The sequence below is a fragment of the Indicator indicator genome, chromosome 1, assembly GCF_027791375.1.
Source record: "Indicator indicator isolate 239-I01 chromosome 1, UM_Iind_1.1, whole genome shotgun sequence".
In the NCBI taxonomy this organism is placed as follows: domain Eukaryota; kingdom Metazoa; phylum Chordata; class Aves; order Piciformes; family Indicatoridae; genus Indicator; species Indicator indicator.
Window position 1 is genome coordinate 122053087 of NC_072010.1, and position 18544 is coordinate 122071630.

At 42.8% G+C, this 18544-nt stretch overlaps 1 protein-coding gene across 1 annotated transcript in view; it reads right to left on the reverse strand.

Moving 5' to 3' along the window:
• Nucleotides 1–18219, reverse strand: part of LANCL3 (LanC like family member 3) — a 33850-nt gene extending 15631 nt beyond the window's left edge. Inside the window, exon 1 of the mRNA XM_054389261.1 lies at nt 17674–18219. Within this exon, the coding sequence (XP_054245236.1) occupies nt 17674–18219 (546 nt within the window). The remainder of the gene's footprint in view (nt 1–17673) is intronic.
• Nucleotides 18220–18544: the final 325 nt, after the last annotated feature.

An 18544-nucleotide genomic window follows, 5' to 3' on the forward strand; every position in this document is an offset into this window, starting at 1 on the left:
GGGAGCCTGCTCCAGTGCTCTGTGACCCTTACAGTAAAGAAGTTCCTCATGTTGAGGTGAAACTTCCTGTGCTGTAGTTTAGATCAACTGCCCCTTGTCCTATCACAGGGTGCAAGTGAGAAGAGGCTGCCCCTTCCCTCTTGACACCCATCCCTCAGATATTTATATACATTTATTAGATCCCCTCTCAGTCTTCTCCAGACTAAAAAGCCCCAGGTCTCTCAGCCTTTCCTCATAAGACAAGTGCTCCAGTCCCTTAATCATCTTTGGTAGCCCTCCATTGGGCTCTCTCAAGTAGATCCCTGTCCCTCTTGAACTGGGGAGCCCAGAATTGGATGCAATATTCTAGGTGGGGCCTCAATAGGAGGAGGAGAACCTCCCTTGATCTGCTGCACACATTCTTCTTAATGCATCCCAGGATCCCATTTGACCACAAGGGCACATTGCTGTCCCACAGATACTTGTCCACCAACCTGTTAAAGACACTGCGTTCCTCATCCTTCATCATTATCATCCACATGCAGCAATTCCCAATCTACCTCTGATGCTTGTATCTTGAGTGTTCACACCTCCTCCCTCTATACAAGTAAACATAGTCCATGCACAGGCTTAGCAAACTAAAGAAGACAACAGATATGCCTCCTCAAAGCCTCATGGCAGAAGTGTCAGAACAAAAAAAACCCAAGGAAGAAGAGTGTCTGAGAGGAGAGGCTCAGTTACAGCATCCATTTCACACTCCTGTACCCAAACCCCAAATATTTTGCTCCCAACTCACAACCAATACTGAACGTCAAGAATTCTGCTACAGAAAGTAGCATTTGGAAAACGATCCATAAAAGGCTTTATAGCTTGTTACTTGTGCTGAACTTGCACAGATGAATTACAGAAGCACAGAAAAGCACAATATTATTATTTTCTTAATCTATTTCAAATTTATGTTTAAAAAAGAGGAAATGGCTGCTGCCAGGGTTAGAGTCTCCCAACTAAAATGCTTTCAATGTTGTGGGTTCTTCCCCCATTTAAGACCAATAAAAGTTTGAGTTTACATCTTCAGATGCTATGTAGGGATGCACGGAATGCCCTGACATTGGATGTATAATACATGCACAGTTGTAACAGTTCAGTATCTTATAGCAGACCTTGACCTTCTCAAAATCTTACACTCATGGAAGAGAAGAACCTAAACTCTATGTGATGATTTGCATACTGCTTTGCATAGCTCAGTGAAAACCTCTGCTTAGTGTATTGCAGTACTGTAGAGCGTAAACTAAAAGTGTTGGGATGTATGTGAGTAATACTGAAATGATTATTAAAAAGATACTTTATCAGTCATCATTCTTTCTTCTGATGTTTTTCCAGGTCTGTTCCCCCATTATCAAAATAAAGCAAAAATTAAAAAGTCAAGCAAATGCATGTATTTTTGAGTCAAGTACAGAAGAGAAGGTTCCAGGGAGACCTAATAGTGGCTTTCCAGTACCTGAAGGCAGCCTACAAGAAGACTGCAGACGGACTGTTTACAAAGGACTGCAGTGATAGGTCAAGCAGCAATGGTTTGAAAGGAGAGAAAAGCAGATTTAGGTTGGATGTTAGAAACAAGTTCTTTGCCATGAGAGTAATGGAACACTGGAACAGGTTGCCCAGGGAGGTAGTTGAGGCCCCATCTTTGGAGACATTCAGGTCAGGCTTGACTGGGTCCTGGGCAACCTGATTTAGTGGAGGATGCCCCTGCTCACCTCAGGAGGGTTGAACTGGATGATCCTTGGAGGTCACTTCCAACCCAAACCATTCTATTATTCTCCTAAGAAATGAAGCTAAAAAGATCATAATGTTTATATTCTGGACAGGAGGTATTTAAATGGAATGAAGAACACAAAAAGTTATTTTATTTTGTAAGGAAAAAATGAAAAGCAGCATGCTTAAAATATATCTCTGCTCACTTAAGACTCAAGTAAGCTAGGGAATTTATTTCTGATGAGTCCACTTGCACTGTGGAATTTTAACTGAACTTAACTGAACTTTTTTTTGGAGAATGTTTTTGGCTGAACTGCCAAGAAGTGTCTCACCACTCCAACTAAATTAAATTACAATCCTTCAGAGCCTGTGTTGTTTAAATAAATATTTTATCACCTTGCAACTCATCAAATATTACAATGTAAGAACTTTCATTCCTGTCAAATGTTGCAAAGAAGTCATGCAGTCAACTCCCAGAACTCAGCCTATGAATTCTGGAAGGAAGGTTAACCCTTGTGTTTCTGAGCATAAAGCCAGTCCTTAGAAATGAAAGTTAGGGATGTTACAGTCAACTCATTTCAAAATTATCTTCCACAGACATTCATGCAGCTACTCTGAGTCATCCAGTATTGGTACAAGATATTAAACGAGATGGAGCATTGGAAACAAACCCTGAAGAATTAAAATTTGTTTGTACACAACCATGCTCCTCACTGCAATCAAGAGGAAACATTGAACTGTTTGGACAACTTCCACTCTGTGCTGTATGTAACAAGGTTTGAAAATGGTTACTCAAAGCTTTTCTGCAGTCAGTGTATCTCTGCTGTGCAGGAACAGTTTCTTTCCATGCTTACATTCACAGTTACAAAGAAACAGAGTGACTTTGGAGAATGGAGTTTGGGGCACTTTTCTCCAGGTCTTACTCTGAAGAACACTTGAGTATTGTTTTTATAAGTAATTTCAATCAGAGCTGCAATAAGGCAGACTTGCTCTAGCCATCATTACACTTGTCTTAGAGGCACCAGCTTAAATCATTGCACTGTGTCAGAAAAAGAAGGGATATGAATTTGAATTACCAGGTTAGTGATAAAATCTGAAAGTTATTGCATATAAAAAAAGAAGAGATTATGACCCTCACTTGGACTGTTATTTGTTCAGAGCCAAATTTCATCTTCAAACCTGTAAGGGTGACAAGAGGTGAACATTCTGTCCTTGGCAGTGGGGAAAGAAGTGATGCTTAGTTCACTTTAGTCTGCAGCAGCCCAGACCCTGTCTGGGGCTTTGTGAGAAGAGCAAACGGGGAGAGACCGCAACAAGGAAAGGAAATAGGTGGGATGTGCTCCCCAGCTGCAGCTTTACAATCTCCTTTGGAGGAAGGAGAGATATGAGTTACAGCAGGTGAGATGGAGTGCAAACTCCTGTTACTGTAGGAAAGCAACTGGAAGGAGCTGTATAAACACCATGGATATATATAAATCTGTACCAGAGCTTCATGGATTATGAGTGGTGGAGCTGCTACCATATGAATTCTGACATGGCTTATGTGCCCTGCAACACAGCACTGCCAGGATCTGCATGCCTATCAAAAGACGCCTGGAAGACTTCAAGGGCATAAACTGGGTGACTCTAACAGTTAGGCATGTCTAACTTTAGTCACCAGCAGGGCAAAGTTTTGACTACAAGACTTTTGGGTCTCGGCATCCAAAGCAGGTTTTAGGCAGTGGAAAGGCCAAAAGAATCCACAATACCTCTGCTGGGTGGAACAGCTGTGTGGGTAATCCAAACTTTCACTGAGCTTCTGGATGCCACGTTGTGTTAACCTCTATCAGAACTGGTTATGGCTTTTTATTCATACTAGCTGTTCATTCCCATGCAGAAAAAATGCAATGAAACCTAGCATCAATTTACATTAAAGCCAGCACAGAGCTCTGCTGTGCTACCACGATCCATCCAGATGGACCAGGAGTGGTGCAGCATGTGTGCAGACAATATGCTAACATGTGAACTGAGCACATGCACAACTCAGGCCCTGTCATGTTCAGCTTACTTGAATCTCAGTTTCTTCTTAGCAGAGAGGATAAGAATTGTAGATAATTCTCCCCAGATACACGTCCTCATGCTGCTAAAAATAAACCTTGGGTTAGCTTGTTTTTTAATCTCTTGAGCTTTTTTTTTCTTCATACTTTCTCTGTGCCTGTGTATGTTATTTGGCACTTGTCTCAGTTTAAAAGCCAAAGCAATTCTTAGCCTCTTCTAGATAATTAATGAAGATAACAAATAAGGCTGGTTCCTACACAAGTCCTTCATTAGCAGTCACGATTATCTTTGCTTGTGGTCTTTCAGCCAATTCCAAATCCACAATGTCCCCATGCAAGGCAGCATGAATTAAGTTTTCAAGGATGATTATCTCTGACACAGCATCAAAAGCTCTATTCAAATGTAAACAGGATATTTGTTACCATGCTTTCACCAGCCACTAATTTTATAATTCTGTTATTTACAACAAGTGTTCTTGTTTGTCTCTCAAGACTTCTTTATTCTTCTAAGTCACACTGCTTTATGTGCATAGCTCCATTATGCAGGTATTTATGAGGCATGTGACAATGAGAAGTCTAAATATTTGCTGCTGAGGAACAATGTGGCTACCTGCAAAATTAGTTAAATGAGGTAAATCACACAACAGTGTCATTCACAGGCTAGCAGAAGGATAAATTAGTCACTTTAAAGCAGCATCAGCACTGCTTTCAAGCAAAGGTAATTCTAGAGAACTCTATGGTGGCATCATGCCACTTTTACTTAGCATGATGATTTGCAATTTGTGCCATGCCAATAAGCTACTGAATAGAAACACCAACTTGAGCTGCAAGAGGAACGCTGGCAACATAATGCAGGAAAACCAGATGAAGGTGATTGAGTCCTCTGAGTCATCTGAATTTTACCCTACTCTTAGAATGTGGTAGCAGTCTGATGTCGTAAAAATCCGGATGATCTGTATGTGGCTCCCAGATCCTCCCACGCACATTGACAAAGACAGCTCTGAAGTGAAAGTAATAAAAGAGCTTCCAGTGACATACACTGCCATTAGCACTGCCTGGAAATATGCCCACAACTACTAATACAATTCATGTCATATTTCAGATACAGACAGTCACTTAAAATTCAATACTGCCACATTTCAAGGGCAGAGTCAGAGCTGTGGGATTAATCTGAGCAAGTGTGGGATACTGTGCTTTTTAAAATGCAGCTTACTTGGTAAGTGACAAGATCACCATCCATACTTCTGTCCTACTTAAAAGAAGATTACCATTTGGTAATGTAATAAAACTAAGGAAATGTTACCAATCTTCCCTATGTACTAAATCTTCTCACTTGTGACTGTGTATAAACTAAGCATGGTTGGGAAAAGAGACTGCTGTGCCAGAAGGTGCAGTTCAGATCACTGTAGAAGAGTTCAAACCTCACACAGAAAGGAGGAAGAGGAGGAAAAGCAGTGAGACAAATAACACCACCATCAATAAACAAATATTCATTGCACTTAGCCATTAGCTTGCATTTAAAGATCTCAAAGTGCTGTATAATTAACTGACAGGAATTACTATCACCTCATGCTACAGCTTACACTGCATTGTTCCTGCCCTAGGAGCACTCAATGCCATGCTTCTCTTCTGCTAGATTCATTGTTTTACATGGCTGTTCTTTGCAGCCCTACAGAAGACAATGTGCAAAGTCAGACAAAAGGGCCCAGGCAACTATTTCTGGGTGTATGAATGACCAGAGGTGTTTTCCAAGTCTAAAGTCTAACTACATATATGTAAACTTCTTTGCCAAGTGCCTTTCCTACTTATTCTCTGTGCTTAATATTCTGATGCCCTTGGAATAATGCAGCTTCACTTCAAGGGCTCAGAAGCACACAGAGGTCCTCTGATGTTTACCTTGCAAAATTTGAAAAATATCTCATAAAAAACCCGCAAAACAAACACCCCCCCCCAACTAAACAAAACCCAGACAACCAAAAAACTACAACCAAGCAAACACACACACAAACAAATAACAAAAAAGCTCTTTCATAACCCCTGTGCTTGAAGGACATCCTGGCTACCAGCAGACACCAGGAAGAATGTTTTATCACCCCTGGCTTGTAACTCAGCTTTCAGAAAAAGGTTTCACTTTCTTCCACTGATGCATCCCTGGCTCCTCACACATAATATGTGACAGGGAGCCCCCCTCCTCCACTGGCACACAACAACCTCAGATTTTTGATTATTACAGGTGCTTAGGAAATAATTTTCCCATAGCTCAGGGGTGCAGGTCCTTTTAGGGTATTTCTTGTCCTCCTTTAACTGTGGGGCATGAGCCACCTCTTCATGATTGTCCAGACATTTTAACTAACAGATGCCCAGTGCCGCAGGGCTGCAAGGCCCTGAGAAGCCCTGGGGCTGCAGCATGCTCTAACACTGCTTTGGGTTTGCTAAAATATCTTTACACTAAAGCTCTTCAGACCCTGAACTTTCCTAGTTACCTACAAGAGCCAGGAACAATTTTGTCAACCTTAATGCTTAGCTGCTGGGTAAAGACCTTGCTGTTCCTCAACACAGCGAAGAGATGAGAAGGGATGCAACCAGTGCTCAAGGCTCTGTGGAAGAGCTTGGCACTGAATGGCTCTTTTCAACCTTTCCAAAATTCAGGCTCTTCCCTGCTTGCAGCTGTAGGGGGAAATACTGCAATCCTTTGCCCCTCCAAGGTACTGGAGGAAGTCAGAGGAAGTGGAATAGCATTGTAAGCCTGCCTTTGGGGAAAGTGGCAAATGGAGCAGGCATGACTGCAATTTATGGGAGCCACATTTAATTTTTCTGGCCCTACATAGATGCTTTCTGTATATTATTAACTCAGGGATTGTTCAGCATAGAGAAGACTATGGGGAGGTTTTATCAATGTGTATAAACATATGATGGGTGAGAGCAGAGAAGATGGAGCCAGGCTTTTCTCAGCAGTGCTCAGTTACAGAAAATTCTACTTAAACAGAAAAAGAAACCTTTTTTTAGTCCGAGGGTGGCCAAACAGGAACAGGTTGTCCAGGGAAGTCACAGAGTGGAGATATTCAAAAGCAAGTGGGTACAGCCTGCCCTTGTGGACCCTGCTCTGAGCAGGGGGCTAGACCAGAAGACCATCAGAGATGTCTTCCAGCCTTGGCCATGCTTTGATTCTAAGGCTGAGCCAAATCCCAATGCAAGTGAATATGTTGATGCACTGTTCAGACAGATGCTATGCATTTTACTCCTCCAGAGATCTTGAGATTCAACTCTGATTTTGACTTGGCTTACCTGTGTTTTTAAAAAGCTACTTGACAATATTTGTTTAAGAAAATATGCTAGCAGTCCCACAGAATCACACATTAATTGTAGGGGTTGAAATGGACCTCTGGATATCATCTAGTCCAACCTCCCTGATAAAGCATGTTCACCAAGAGCAGGTCCCACAGTGCTTAGAGAACAAAATCAAACCAGGACAAATGCATTCATAGTAGAACTCTGTCTACATTTTGTCTTCTGGATGTGTAGAAGTTACATAAGCATTATTCTCAGGTATTTCTGATGGCATAATAAAAAATGTGTATGTACAAAACCAGCAGCCTGACAGAAGAAAACTCATAATTGATTCATCTCTACAAGACCAAGAACAAACAAATCAATATTTATTTAAAGAGCCTGAAGAAGTTTGTTTTGCTGTTCTGCTCTGAAGAATTTTTCTCAGCTTCATATTTGACCAACTTATGTCTCATCAGATTTAAAAAGTTACATGTGGAATGCATATCTTGGGGTCCACTGCTATTATAACTGCAAAATTGTCTAATTAATCACTGTCTTAGCCTTAGAAAACCAAATCAATTAAGTATAACATTAGTCATTTGACAGATGGCTAGTAGAAATACCTAGAGACCAGGAGGTAACTTTTTGAGATGAAGAACCTTAGTGTGAACACCACGCTCGTAGTCCTATGAACATCTATGGAAAGGCTTCCAATCCCTGCCTGTACTAACACTTCACTGCTTTTGTTAGGACAGTTCTGGTAAGCCAAAACCCAGAATTTGGTGATTTTGGATGAAGCTCTAAGAAACTTCTCTAAAAGGATGGATTTAACATTGACTCATGCTGCTGGTGAATCAAAGAATATATGAAGTGGCCCTCACTAAAGATGACACATCTAGGGAGAGAGTCAAAATTGAGATTTATCTTTACATTAGCAACAAAAGTAAATCACAAGAATAGACTGAATTCAATCTCTAGATACTTCATCAAATTTCACTTATTCCTTGATTTCCAGTGTGGACAGAATAATTTAAAATGGTCCTCTCAAATACATTGTTTCAACTATACCTCCACAAAGGAACTCTTATCACTTCACAGATGTCCCCTGAATGGCACATCTGGTGTTACAACACAGAACATGTTCCTGGGTTTACTCACAGAACAGAGGAAAAGAGATTCTCTAGTTGACGTTAATGAAGCAAAGTTCCTTCAGTTGAAGGTTCTAATTTTGTGTACCACAGCACAGCTTCTGCAGTTCAATGATTTCCTGTCTTTACATGACCCCTACCTACTTCACTTGTTCAGAGGCTTCTCCTAATGAATGTAGCAGCAGCCCATTAAAAGACTGATGGATAATAGCAGGTCATGAGCTGGATGTGAGTCAGTGTCACACTGGTGCGAGATGTGAACACCTTACTGAGCTGTATAAATAGAAACAAGACCTGGAAGAAACACAAAAGTTATGTCTCTGCTCAGTTAGAAAGGCCTGTGCCAGAACCATGTGTCCAACTTCTAGCACTCTTCAGGAAAGGCTAGAAAGAGTCTGGCAGAGTGCAATGGGAATGAATAGAGGTGGAGACGACATGACAGGCATGGGAAGATGGCAAGGGTTAGAATTGTTTAAAGAAGGAAAGATTAAGGGTAGAAATTATTGCAGTCTTGAAATGTATGTATAGCTTCTGTAAAGAGGAATAGAATTTCTCACTCTTTCTCAACAGATAGGACAAGGAACACCAGACTTAAATTACAGCACGATTCAGATTAGTCATTAGGCTAGACATTCTAATTAAGCAGTCTCTCAGACTCCAGATTCTTCATTGCTGGGGGATATGAAGAGCAGGTTAAAGAGGCTGCCAGGGATGACACAAACACAGGTACACCTGCCTGGGGGGTAGACAGCTGCCTAAATTACCTCTCAAGGGCCCAGACAGTTCTTCGATTCTGTCAGGGATACCATTTGGTTGTCAGGACTGAGCATACAAACCACAGAGCACTGCCAATATGGAATATACATTACCCACAATTTTCCAATTCTGCACTGACCCACCAGTGGAGAGCTGCTTTGTTCTGTGCTGCTTCTAGTCCCAGACCCTCACACTTTTGAGGGCAGCTTCCATTTCCTTGACACTGAAATCTAAATGCAACCAGTACATCCCAACATTTACAAACCTCAATCTTGTTAACATTGTAGCAATGAGGGAATAGAATCAATCTTTGGAAGGGAAAGATTAGCCACACAAAATAATTAAATGCCTTGGACAGCTATAAGGTGTATTTATCTGCCACCTGTTTTCCCCCAAGTCATTCAGTGCTATCTGACATCCATTCCATCTCACTCACAATCCGCTTTTCTTCAACAAGAGATATACTAAGCTATTAAAATGAGACAGTCAGGAATGCTGAAAAAATAGATTTATGGTTCTGCTCTCAGACATCAAAATATACCAATCTGAGAAACACCAAATGACTCAGCAACACCTTGGAGTGCTATTAAGATACTCCTTGATTATATTTTTATATTATTATATTAAAACAAAATACCAATTTCAGTTATTTTGCCTGCTACTCTTAGAAAAAAAATCAATCATTTCTCTAACCATCACTTGAAAATAATCCTACAACATAGATAAGAAATAATTGTTTTTGACAGTGTGTTCTCATTGAGCTCTGTTGTAATGGAGTGGACAGAAGGTTACACAACATCACTCAGTGCTTAATCTCATGCCTGTCAATGGTCAAAGAGCTGCCTGACAGACCCAAAGAAGCATTTTGACAGACTGTCTTATCAAAAATGGTGACCTGATTGCATATACTGAATTCTGATTTATTTTTTTTCTAAGTGGGTGGAATAGAGAAGCTGGCTGACAAACAGAATCATTCATAGCAAATGCCTTATGCCATGCTGTGACAGCAGCAACAACAGAGCAGGACTATGAGACTTACCCATTTTAATTGCCTCCCTGGTCCTCTCTACAGAGCTTGTCTACTGCTTGGAGGCGAGGCTTAAGACAGCAGTTTACTGGCTGAGTGAACTGCTCTGCAGCCTTTATAAGGCCTGTCAGTAGGGTGGTAGGTTGCTTTTAAGACTGTGCAGCTGAATTAAGAAGTAGGGCTTATTCACGTAACAGAGGAGAGAGGAAAGAAGACCATGGGTTCTATATTGGGGCCCTGATAGTTGTGGTGCATACCTGTGCTATGATTTATGTACAAGTCCAATGTGTTAACATTGTGCATTAAATGCCAACAAAGAAGCTTAAGACTTAATTTTATCCCATCATTTCAGTTCTGTAAAGTGCTGAGGATGCTACTCTTTCATTAGTAATTGTTAGCCTCATGCTCCTTTCTTCCTCTCAGGAGCAGGTCAGTCTTTCACATTTCTGTTCCTTTAGCCTGGTGTCAGAGTAAGGTTTACTAACAGCATTACCATTTAGGTTCCATACTAATTTATAGTATTACGGAGATGTAAGAGGAAAATGTTGGTGTTAAGAAGAAGTCCGGCAATGTTCGTGAACATGTCCGTATTTTCTTTCTGAGACATCAACTTCTTATCTCAGTTATTCCTTAGAAGAAGAGAATATGGAATATAAGATAGAATGTTGTGATCTGAATGTGTAAGCACTGAATCTGATGACAGCTATTTTTGTAAGTGTATGAGCCTATGCAAAGAGAATACAGTGACAGAGGACTGACAAAACCCATGCAGACAGAAATAGTAATTTTCCTCAGCAAAATGTAGTTTACTCCCCTGCCTGCACCATAACACATTTCTCCCTGTCTCTTCTGTTGAACTTTTATCTTCTTCTGAATTGCGTACATTAGCCATCAGATCAACATCAGTTTTCCAGAGAACCTCGTATTAGTTTTAAATCTCTCCTGCTCTAAAGTCTACATTATTTCTTGCCTTTCTCCCTTCATCTTTGATTTCTGCCACCCCTCTGCAGCTTTCCATTTTTGTATTTTTGCCAGTAACTTATTCTTTTCCTTTTTTATCTTTTTTTTTTTATTGGCTCTCCCTTTCTCCTCTCTGCTCAGCCTCCCTCAAGCATTATTTTTCCCCAAGCCTGCCTATTTCTCTTCCTCCACATAATCCACCATATATGCATGTTCTGCACATGCACTCTTTCTTTCTGCTATGTCATGCAGTGTGAGCTGTGAGTTAGTGGAGTTAACTGTGGCTCTTTGTCCTTTGTGAGAACCATGCCAAAAAAATCACTATTAGCCTTTATCGTGAAGGAAAAAACAAATGTCAAATATAGCTACCTGAGAAACACAGTTTCATAGTGAAGTTCTTTGACATACATATAAAATATAACATACAAAGATCTGAACACCTAAGACAACACATTTAAGAAACTTCCTCTGCTGTGCCACTAAACTGACCACAGGTAAAGAATAAGTTCTTTTAGTAACAAGTTCTTCATGATGAGAGTGGTGAAACACTCAAATGGGTTTCTCAGGGAGGTGGTTGAGGCCCCATCCCTGGAGATATTCAAGGTGTGGCTTGACAGGGTTCTGGGCAACTTGATGTAGTTGGGGATGTCCCTGCTTACTGCAGAGGGTGTTGGACTAGATGACCTTTGGAGGTCCCTTCCAACCCAGACCGTTCTATGACTCTATAATGCTGTGAAGAACAGCAGCTTCTGCTCAAGCCCTGCACCTCTCTGCTAGAGAGATCCCCCGCCTCTCTGCCTCAAACACTGACAGCTCTGGAAGCTTCCAGAGATTCAGTCACCAGATACACTAACGAGGCCCAAAGAACTGCTCAGCACGTTTTCCACAAAATGCCCTTGTTCTGAATCCTGCCTTTTGTTCGGCAGTTCTCATCTTCAAGCCAGAGGCAGCAAGCTCTGCTCTGCAGAGGACAAAGACAGGGAATTCAACACCTCTGCTTCTAGCGGGCTAAGAAGCAGTACTGACAAACTCTAAAGAACAACCTGAAAGTTCTCTGTGGTGAAAATAAGGAAGATCACTGAGCTGACAAGGCTTAAGTATTAACTTCTGAGATGTGAAATTGAAAGGAGTTAGAAGAAGGGTGGGAAAAGAGAGATCTATTTTGGATAAAAGAGATGCTCTGTATAAATGCATGTCTTTTATGAGTGTCTGTTAAAAACTGATATTATAACATCAGTATTACTGCTTGGGCTCCTTTTTCAGCAAAAAGATGATGCCGTATAGGCAAACATTTTTCCAACAGCACAAAGCAGTACAGAGATAGGACACTGCTTGTGTACAGAACTACCTTTTCAGAAGATGAGGGCCGATTAATACCACTCTGCAGCTATAAGCAGCTGAAACCTGTACTGCTGCAACAGAATATATAACATATGGAAGCTAAACACGTCAATCAAACCTCCAATCCTGGCAGAATCCACACCAAGACTTCTGTACTACAGTGCTTTTTTTTTACTGGCTGTTAAACGATACACTTGACGTCCGACATTTTCAGCCCCAAATTTTCTACTTTAACTCTACAAATGGATATTCAGTGTCCGCTGTGTTGTACTGAATCCAGGTGACTGTTATCAAGATGTCCTTATCTCTGAATTTCAAGGCAGTTTAAAATAAAACATAAAATAAAAATTGCGTTGCTAAAACAAAAATTGTCCTGCTGGAATCAGAGAAATTCTAAAATATTGACCCAAACTATTTCAGAATGCTTTCTTTAAAAATCTAGGTGCAGGTAATTCCAACTGCTCTACTGTTTACTTCAGAAAATACTCCACTTACATTCATCAATTTAAGGAAATTAATGCAAAATTTAGCCATCTGCATGTGGCTTGGGAAACCATGGCTAGAAGAATGTACATTTAAAAGAGCCAGGCTAGTATCAAAAAGCTTTTTATCTTTACTGTTTTCTCATTTTAATCCTCTGTGGCAAAAAAAAAAAAAACAAACAACATCCTGGCTGTGTAGTGGCCTGTGTAAAATGAAATAATGAAATTAGTACAGCTCCAGCTAGCACCAAAATATTTGACATTTCAAACACCACTATGTTTCAGACAAATTTGCTAATTCTTCCACAGACAAAAAGGACTTCAACAGGCACAGAGAAAGCCTCAAAGGACAACCCTTCCCTTTCAGAAGGAGATGAGATAAAAAGCCCAACATGGGAACTCTGTGCAACAGCACTTGGAAGTACATCTCTTCGGTGGGTATTTTGCAAATCTCTCTAAGATCAGTCGATTGAGTGTCTTTCCTAAACATTATGCTCAGCAGTAATACATTTACATTCCACTTTAAAAAGCTGAAAAAGAATATATTCTAGGCAGAAGTCAAGAAGCACCTTCCTTCCACACTTTCTGAATTTTTTTCTATGAGACTTGAAAAAAAAAAGCAGAGTGAAGTAACCCAGTAGTCTTTAAATATTTGCTGGAGGGAAGACAAGTAACATCATCTAGAGCTGAGGAGATGAAAGAAAATATTTTTCAATCGTTTATATCTTCTTACCCCGAATATTAGGAGACACACTGGCTGGCCCTGTCAGGTCCCATGCACTGCACATCACTCTGCTCCACCACCTTTTAAAGCCAGTCCTGCCACACGCTTCCCTTGCCCTGGCACCCAGATCCCAGACATGGCACAGCAGTGCTATTTCTGTCTTCTGTGTACTGGGTGAAGTTGGTCAACTCCACTTGCAGTCTTGTGTATTTCAAGAGAAAGAGGTGCTGGTGATACATAGCAGCCAGAGTAACTATGTTTTTTAAGCAGGGCCCTACACTCAACGGAGCCCTGCTAGAAACACCATTGTCCTTTCTGAACACCCCATAACAGAATAGTATCAGAATTGTGCCCTCCCTGTAATGGGAAAACAACCTTGGAAACACACACCAAATCATGCAAGGTCTCTGCAGGCTCTCAAGACTCAGTCCAGGGGCTCAGCCCCAAAAAGAACTGGCTTGGCTGCATTGCAGGCATAGTGTGCTGGTTCAGTTTGTCACCACTGCAACTGCAGGCAAGGGTCTCTTACAGTGTCCAAAATGCCCTTCAAAATTAGTCTCTAACGAAACCACAGCATTACAGAGTCATGTAAAACACTGCCCAGCCTCCTACATGGTACACTGCTACCTGTCACTGTTTTTATTGCTCGTGACCCAGACCGAGTGGAAGTCAGTCAAGTCCATTGGTTCATTCGGTTATTAAAAGAAAACCTGAGCTATGCTAAGCGGCGTTAACATCTTAGCAGATGGTGATGCAAGGAGCCACTTGAACTTCTGTACCTTTTCCTCTGCCATCTGACAGTTACATTGCCAGAAGGAAGTGCAACTACTGAGACACACCATGCTCCATCAACCACGAAATGGGACAGAAACAATCACTGAGAAAAAAATGAAGGGTAAAATACTATCTGAACAGGAGGTTGGGGACCGGACCACCATTTTAATGGTGCCTTCCTGCTGTTTTCATAAGAAAATTGAGACTGAGTCAAGAGAAGTAAAAGCAGGTGTGACAGATTTCCCCAAGAACACATATGAATGAACACTATAAGCATCAGAAAAGGAGGTACCCAAAGACAGAACAGAAATAAAATTTCCTCTGAACAGTGAAAACACAGCAGTTAGGGACAGCTGAAGTACATGCACCTTATTTATATGTACCTTATACAAATGATACATTGTTTCTGCCAAAACAATATTTTACCCATCTCTGCCTGGGAAGCAGTGACTGCAATGTAATGGAAATTAAAGAAAGGATGAAAAGAAACATTTTTCCTAATGCATAGTGCATTATGAAAGTCAGATCCCGTTAAGCTTTGACTGTGGAAGTAATCCTTATTCATGCAAAAACTCTCAATTAATTCATCAGGGAAAAATGCTGCATCAGTCTAAAACTCTGACAACCAGCTGAATGCAAATTCCTTCTTCATATGAAGTCAATGTTATTCAACAGACTGGATCCTTCAGTATAGTCCATTAACTTTCTGAAGAACATGTGAAGCTTTAAAACACTGAGACTCTTTAGCAAGAAACTGAAGCACCAGGGCACAGCAACTGAGCTAATTTGGCGTTTACTGAAATAAAGCAGCCTCCTTCCTTTCCTTCCCGGAAAATATAAAAACCAAACCCACAAAATAAATAGTAAAATTTGCTCAAAAAACTGTCTTCCAAGGGCAAGGAATTTCTTGCATATAAGTCACCATTCAACTTCTTCAGAGGGAAAACCAACTATACAGGCAGCAGCAGCAGCAGCTGTATTTCAGTGTGAAGAATGGATTTTACTTTGTGCTGGAATGTTTGCACAGCATCCTCAAAAAAAAAAAAAAAGGAATGTGGGAAACAAGAAAACATGCTGCAGTGAGCCATGTGAGACTGTGCACAATCAAATTACAGGAGGTAGCATTTTCCAGTAGTTCAAATCACAAGACGTTTCTTCTATTCTGGGATGTACCTGGCTTACCATTTGACCTTGGGTAATAAATCACATGCGCTCTCTCTGGGCATCCCTTTCTTCATTCGTAAAAATGATGCAGGGGCTGGTCTGGCAATGTACTAATTAAAATAATTATGTATTGGGATGGGGACATTTATTAAAGGACCACAATTTTGCTCAAGCATAAGTACACATAGACTAGACATCATTATCATTTTCCTCACTAAGGAGCAAAATATTCTAAATAGAAGTTTTCACTTTTGTTAAAACTAAAGTTGGGTTTATTAACACTTAACAGTTTAGATTACTCTGATTTATTTCTTGCATGATACATTTAAAATTACAGTGTGGTGACAAAACAAATACTATTGGGCAAGGATGGTAGCTCACTGACTAAAACATCAGCAAGGGGACACATAATAATATGTTCTATTGGCAAAATAAACCCCTCTATGATTGCACTTAACTGACTTGCTAAATGGATTCCACAATAAGTTGTTCATGTGCTCATTTGCAGGGATGTTTAACTCTTTACAGCTGCATAAAGCACAATTTTTCAACAAACAAGCAGAGAGGAGAGCATTTCCCTTCCTCACACTGCCTGCCAGAGGTGATTGTACCTATCCTCAACTGTTCAGCAATTCTTCTCAATAAGACAAATGAATTAAATCAAGCATTAGAATCCAGGGTGCCACCATATTCAGCTAGTATGTCATGACATCATCATAAGCACTGCCATGGGTTCTTGACACACTCCCTCAGTGCAAACTGAACTAAAAATGAAGATTTATTTCTCACAGGAATAAATTACTTTCTTCTGTGAGGAATTCCCCTCAGTCTGGCACTGCTGGACATTGCATGTAGGATTGTGATGTGTCTACAAAACTTTTCTCTCATAGAAAACTCTGTCAGAAAGAAAAGTTTGGTGACGTTATGGTTACAAATAACATAACTATCCTTATGGTTATGATTGTCAGACAACCCTGTAGAAAGAAACAGTTAGCATGTATGGTATGCTTCTTTAAATGCTTAGTGCCATAAGAATTTTTGTTAAAAGCAATCGAAACATTTAACTAACTTAATATTCTTCATGCCTTCTGTGGTTACCCTGGAATATCCCAAGTCCTCCATTAAATGAACTTCCTTGGGCTCTGACTGCAGTAACTGGTATCAAATGGGGCAGAGCCACTTGTTTTTACATCATTTATTTACTTGTAATAGTTCCTTCCTCTCCCAGGAGGAAAGCAAGCCAGAAGCATATGAACTTGCAAATTAGTGATTAAGAGAGGAAACACAGATTGGACCTGACAAGATGACAGGAACAAAAATCTAACAAATGCCTGCTTGGATACTGCACTGACCACTTAGTAACAAACACCACAGCAAACAGAATCAGTTGCATTAATTATTATGCAGTGGTCAGTGGAAGAAGCTCTGAATTATCAGCACTGACAATGACAATATCCTAGGGTAAAGTTCCAGCTACTGAAACCAACACCACACTGAATAGCAATCACATCTCACACGTACAAGAAAAATCAGTTCTCATTCATGAAAAGCGCCAAAACACATGGCCATATTTCAAAGAGACTGCCAGCTTCTGTATGCTGAGGTTAGTTAAGATCAAGTGCTTATGAAAATATGGTTCCTTGCTTGCAAATTATAGCACAGCACCAGGGGCTACTCTAAGGTTCCTTACTCTGCATTACCCAATACTGTAACTTTTTTTACCCACTTCATTTTACGGAAATATTATTGAAAAGCCCGAGGTGGCTCCAGAAATAATAATTCACCACCTGGCAACCAACAGCTGATGCTCTCGGCGTGCCCGAGGAGCGACCTGCAGCGAGATGCTGCCCTCCCTCCAAGGCCTTGCCCTGGGTTCGGGGCCACACCCCGCACGCTCTGCGCCCTCCGCTCCCTCGTGCAAAAGATACACCTTTAACTTTGGGGAAGGAGCGCTGCGGAGAAACAGCTACTCGACAAAGACCCCCCGGGGTTCTTTCTTAAGTCTGCCCCCAAACTGCAAACTAGAAAAGGCGCTTCTCCCCGCTTCTTCGTTTTCTTTTACGGTGATAGCCGCGGCACCGGTGCATCCCCACCTATCGCGGCCCACATGAGAGGGCATTGCTCTGTCTCGGCAGCCGCGCGAGGCGGGCCGCCGGGGTGCCAGCCCGAGGGGCAGCGCCGCCAGTTCCCAGGGGTCCCGCCGACAGCCCCGACAGCGTGGCCGGTCTCCCCGGGGGTGACCCACCGCCCCTGCCCTTACCTCCATGCCCAGCCGCTGCTTCAGCACCAGGGCGGCGCACAGGTATCCGGCGCGGCCGACGAAGAGCTCGTCGGAGCCGCACTCGAGGAAGGAGAGCGGGGCGCAAACCTCGCTCAGCTCTCGGAACTTGTCCAGCGGCCGGGCGAAGTCGGGTAGCCCTAGGGCGCGGTAGACCAGTGCCGCCACAGCGTACACCCCGGCGCCGCCCAGCAAGAAGGCGGCGCGGGTATCGGCGTCGGCCTCGCCGTTGCCCTCCTGGTAACGCAGGCAAGCGTCCACGACGCGGCGGGCCGCCCGCAGGTAGGCCTCCCGCGACGGCGCGAAGAGCGGGCACTGCGAGACGTGGTAGAGCATGTAGGCCACGCCGGCCACGCCGCCGTATAGCCCGCCCTGGCAGCCGCGGGGGCCGCCCAGGGGCGGCAGCTCCCGCAAGATGCGCTCGATGGTGGCCGTCACTAACGGCACCGCCGCCTCCCTGTCCGGCGCCGCCGCCGGGCTGCCCGGGTAGTCATCGAAGCGGTTGGCGAAGCAGCGCTGGCTCTCCATGCCCCCGCCGGCGCGGCACTCTGCGCAGCGGGGAGCAGCGGGAGGGAGCGAGCGGGGAGCTGCCGGGGGAGGGGGCGGGGGAGAGGGGAGGAGGGAGCGCGGCGGAGGCGGGAGGGAGCGGGAGAGGCGGGAAAGGGGCGCCCCCGCGGTCCGCTGTCGGGGAAGGTGCGTGGTCGTGCCCGAGAGGGGTGGTGGGCGAGGCGTCCGCTGCCGAACCGGCGGCTGCGGAGGTGAGGGCGAAATCAGTCCTCAGTGTCGGGGCTGGGTCTGCACAGGGTGGCCGCCGCCTCCCCGACCCCGGGCCAGAGCGGCCGCCGCTGAGCCC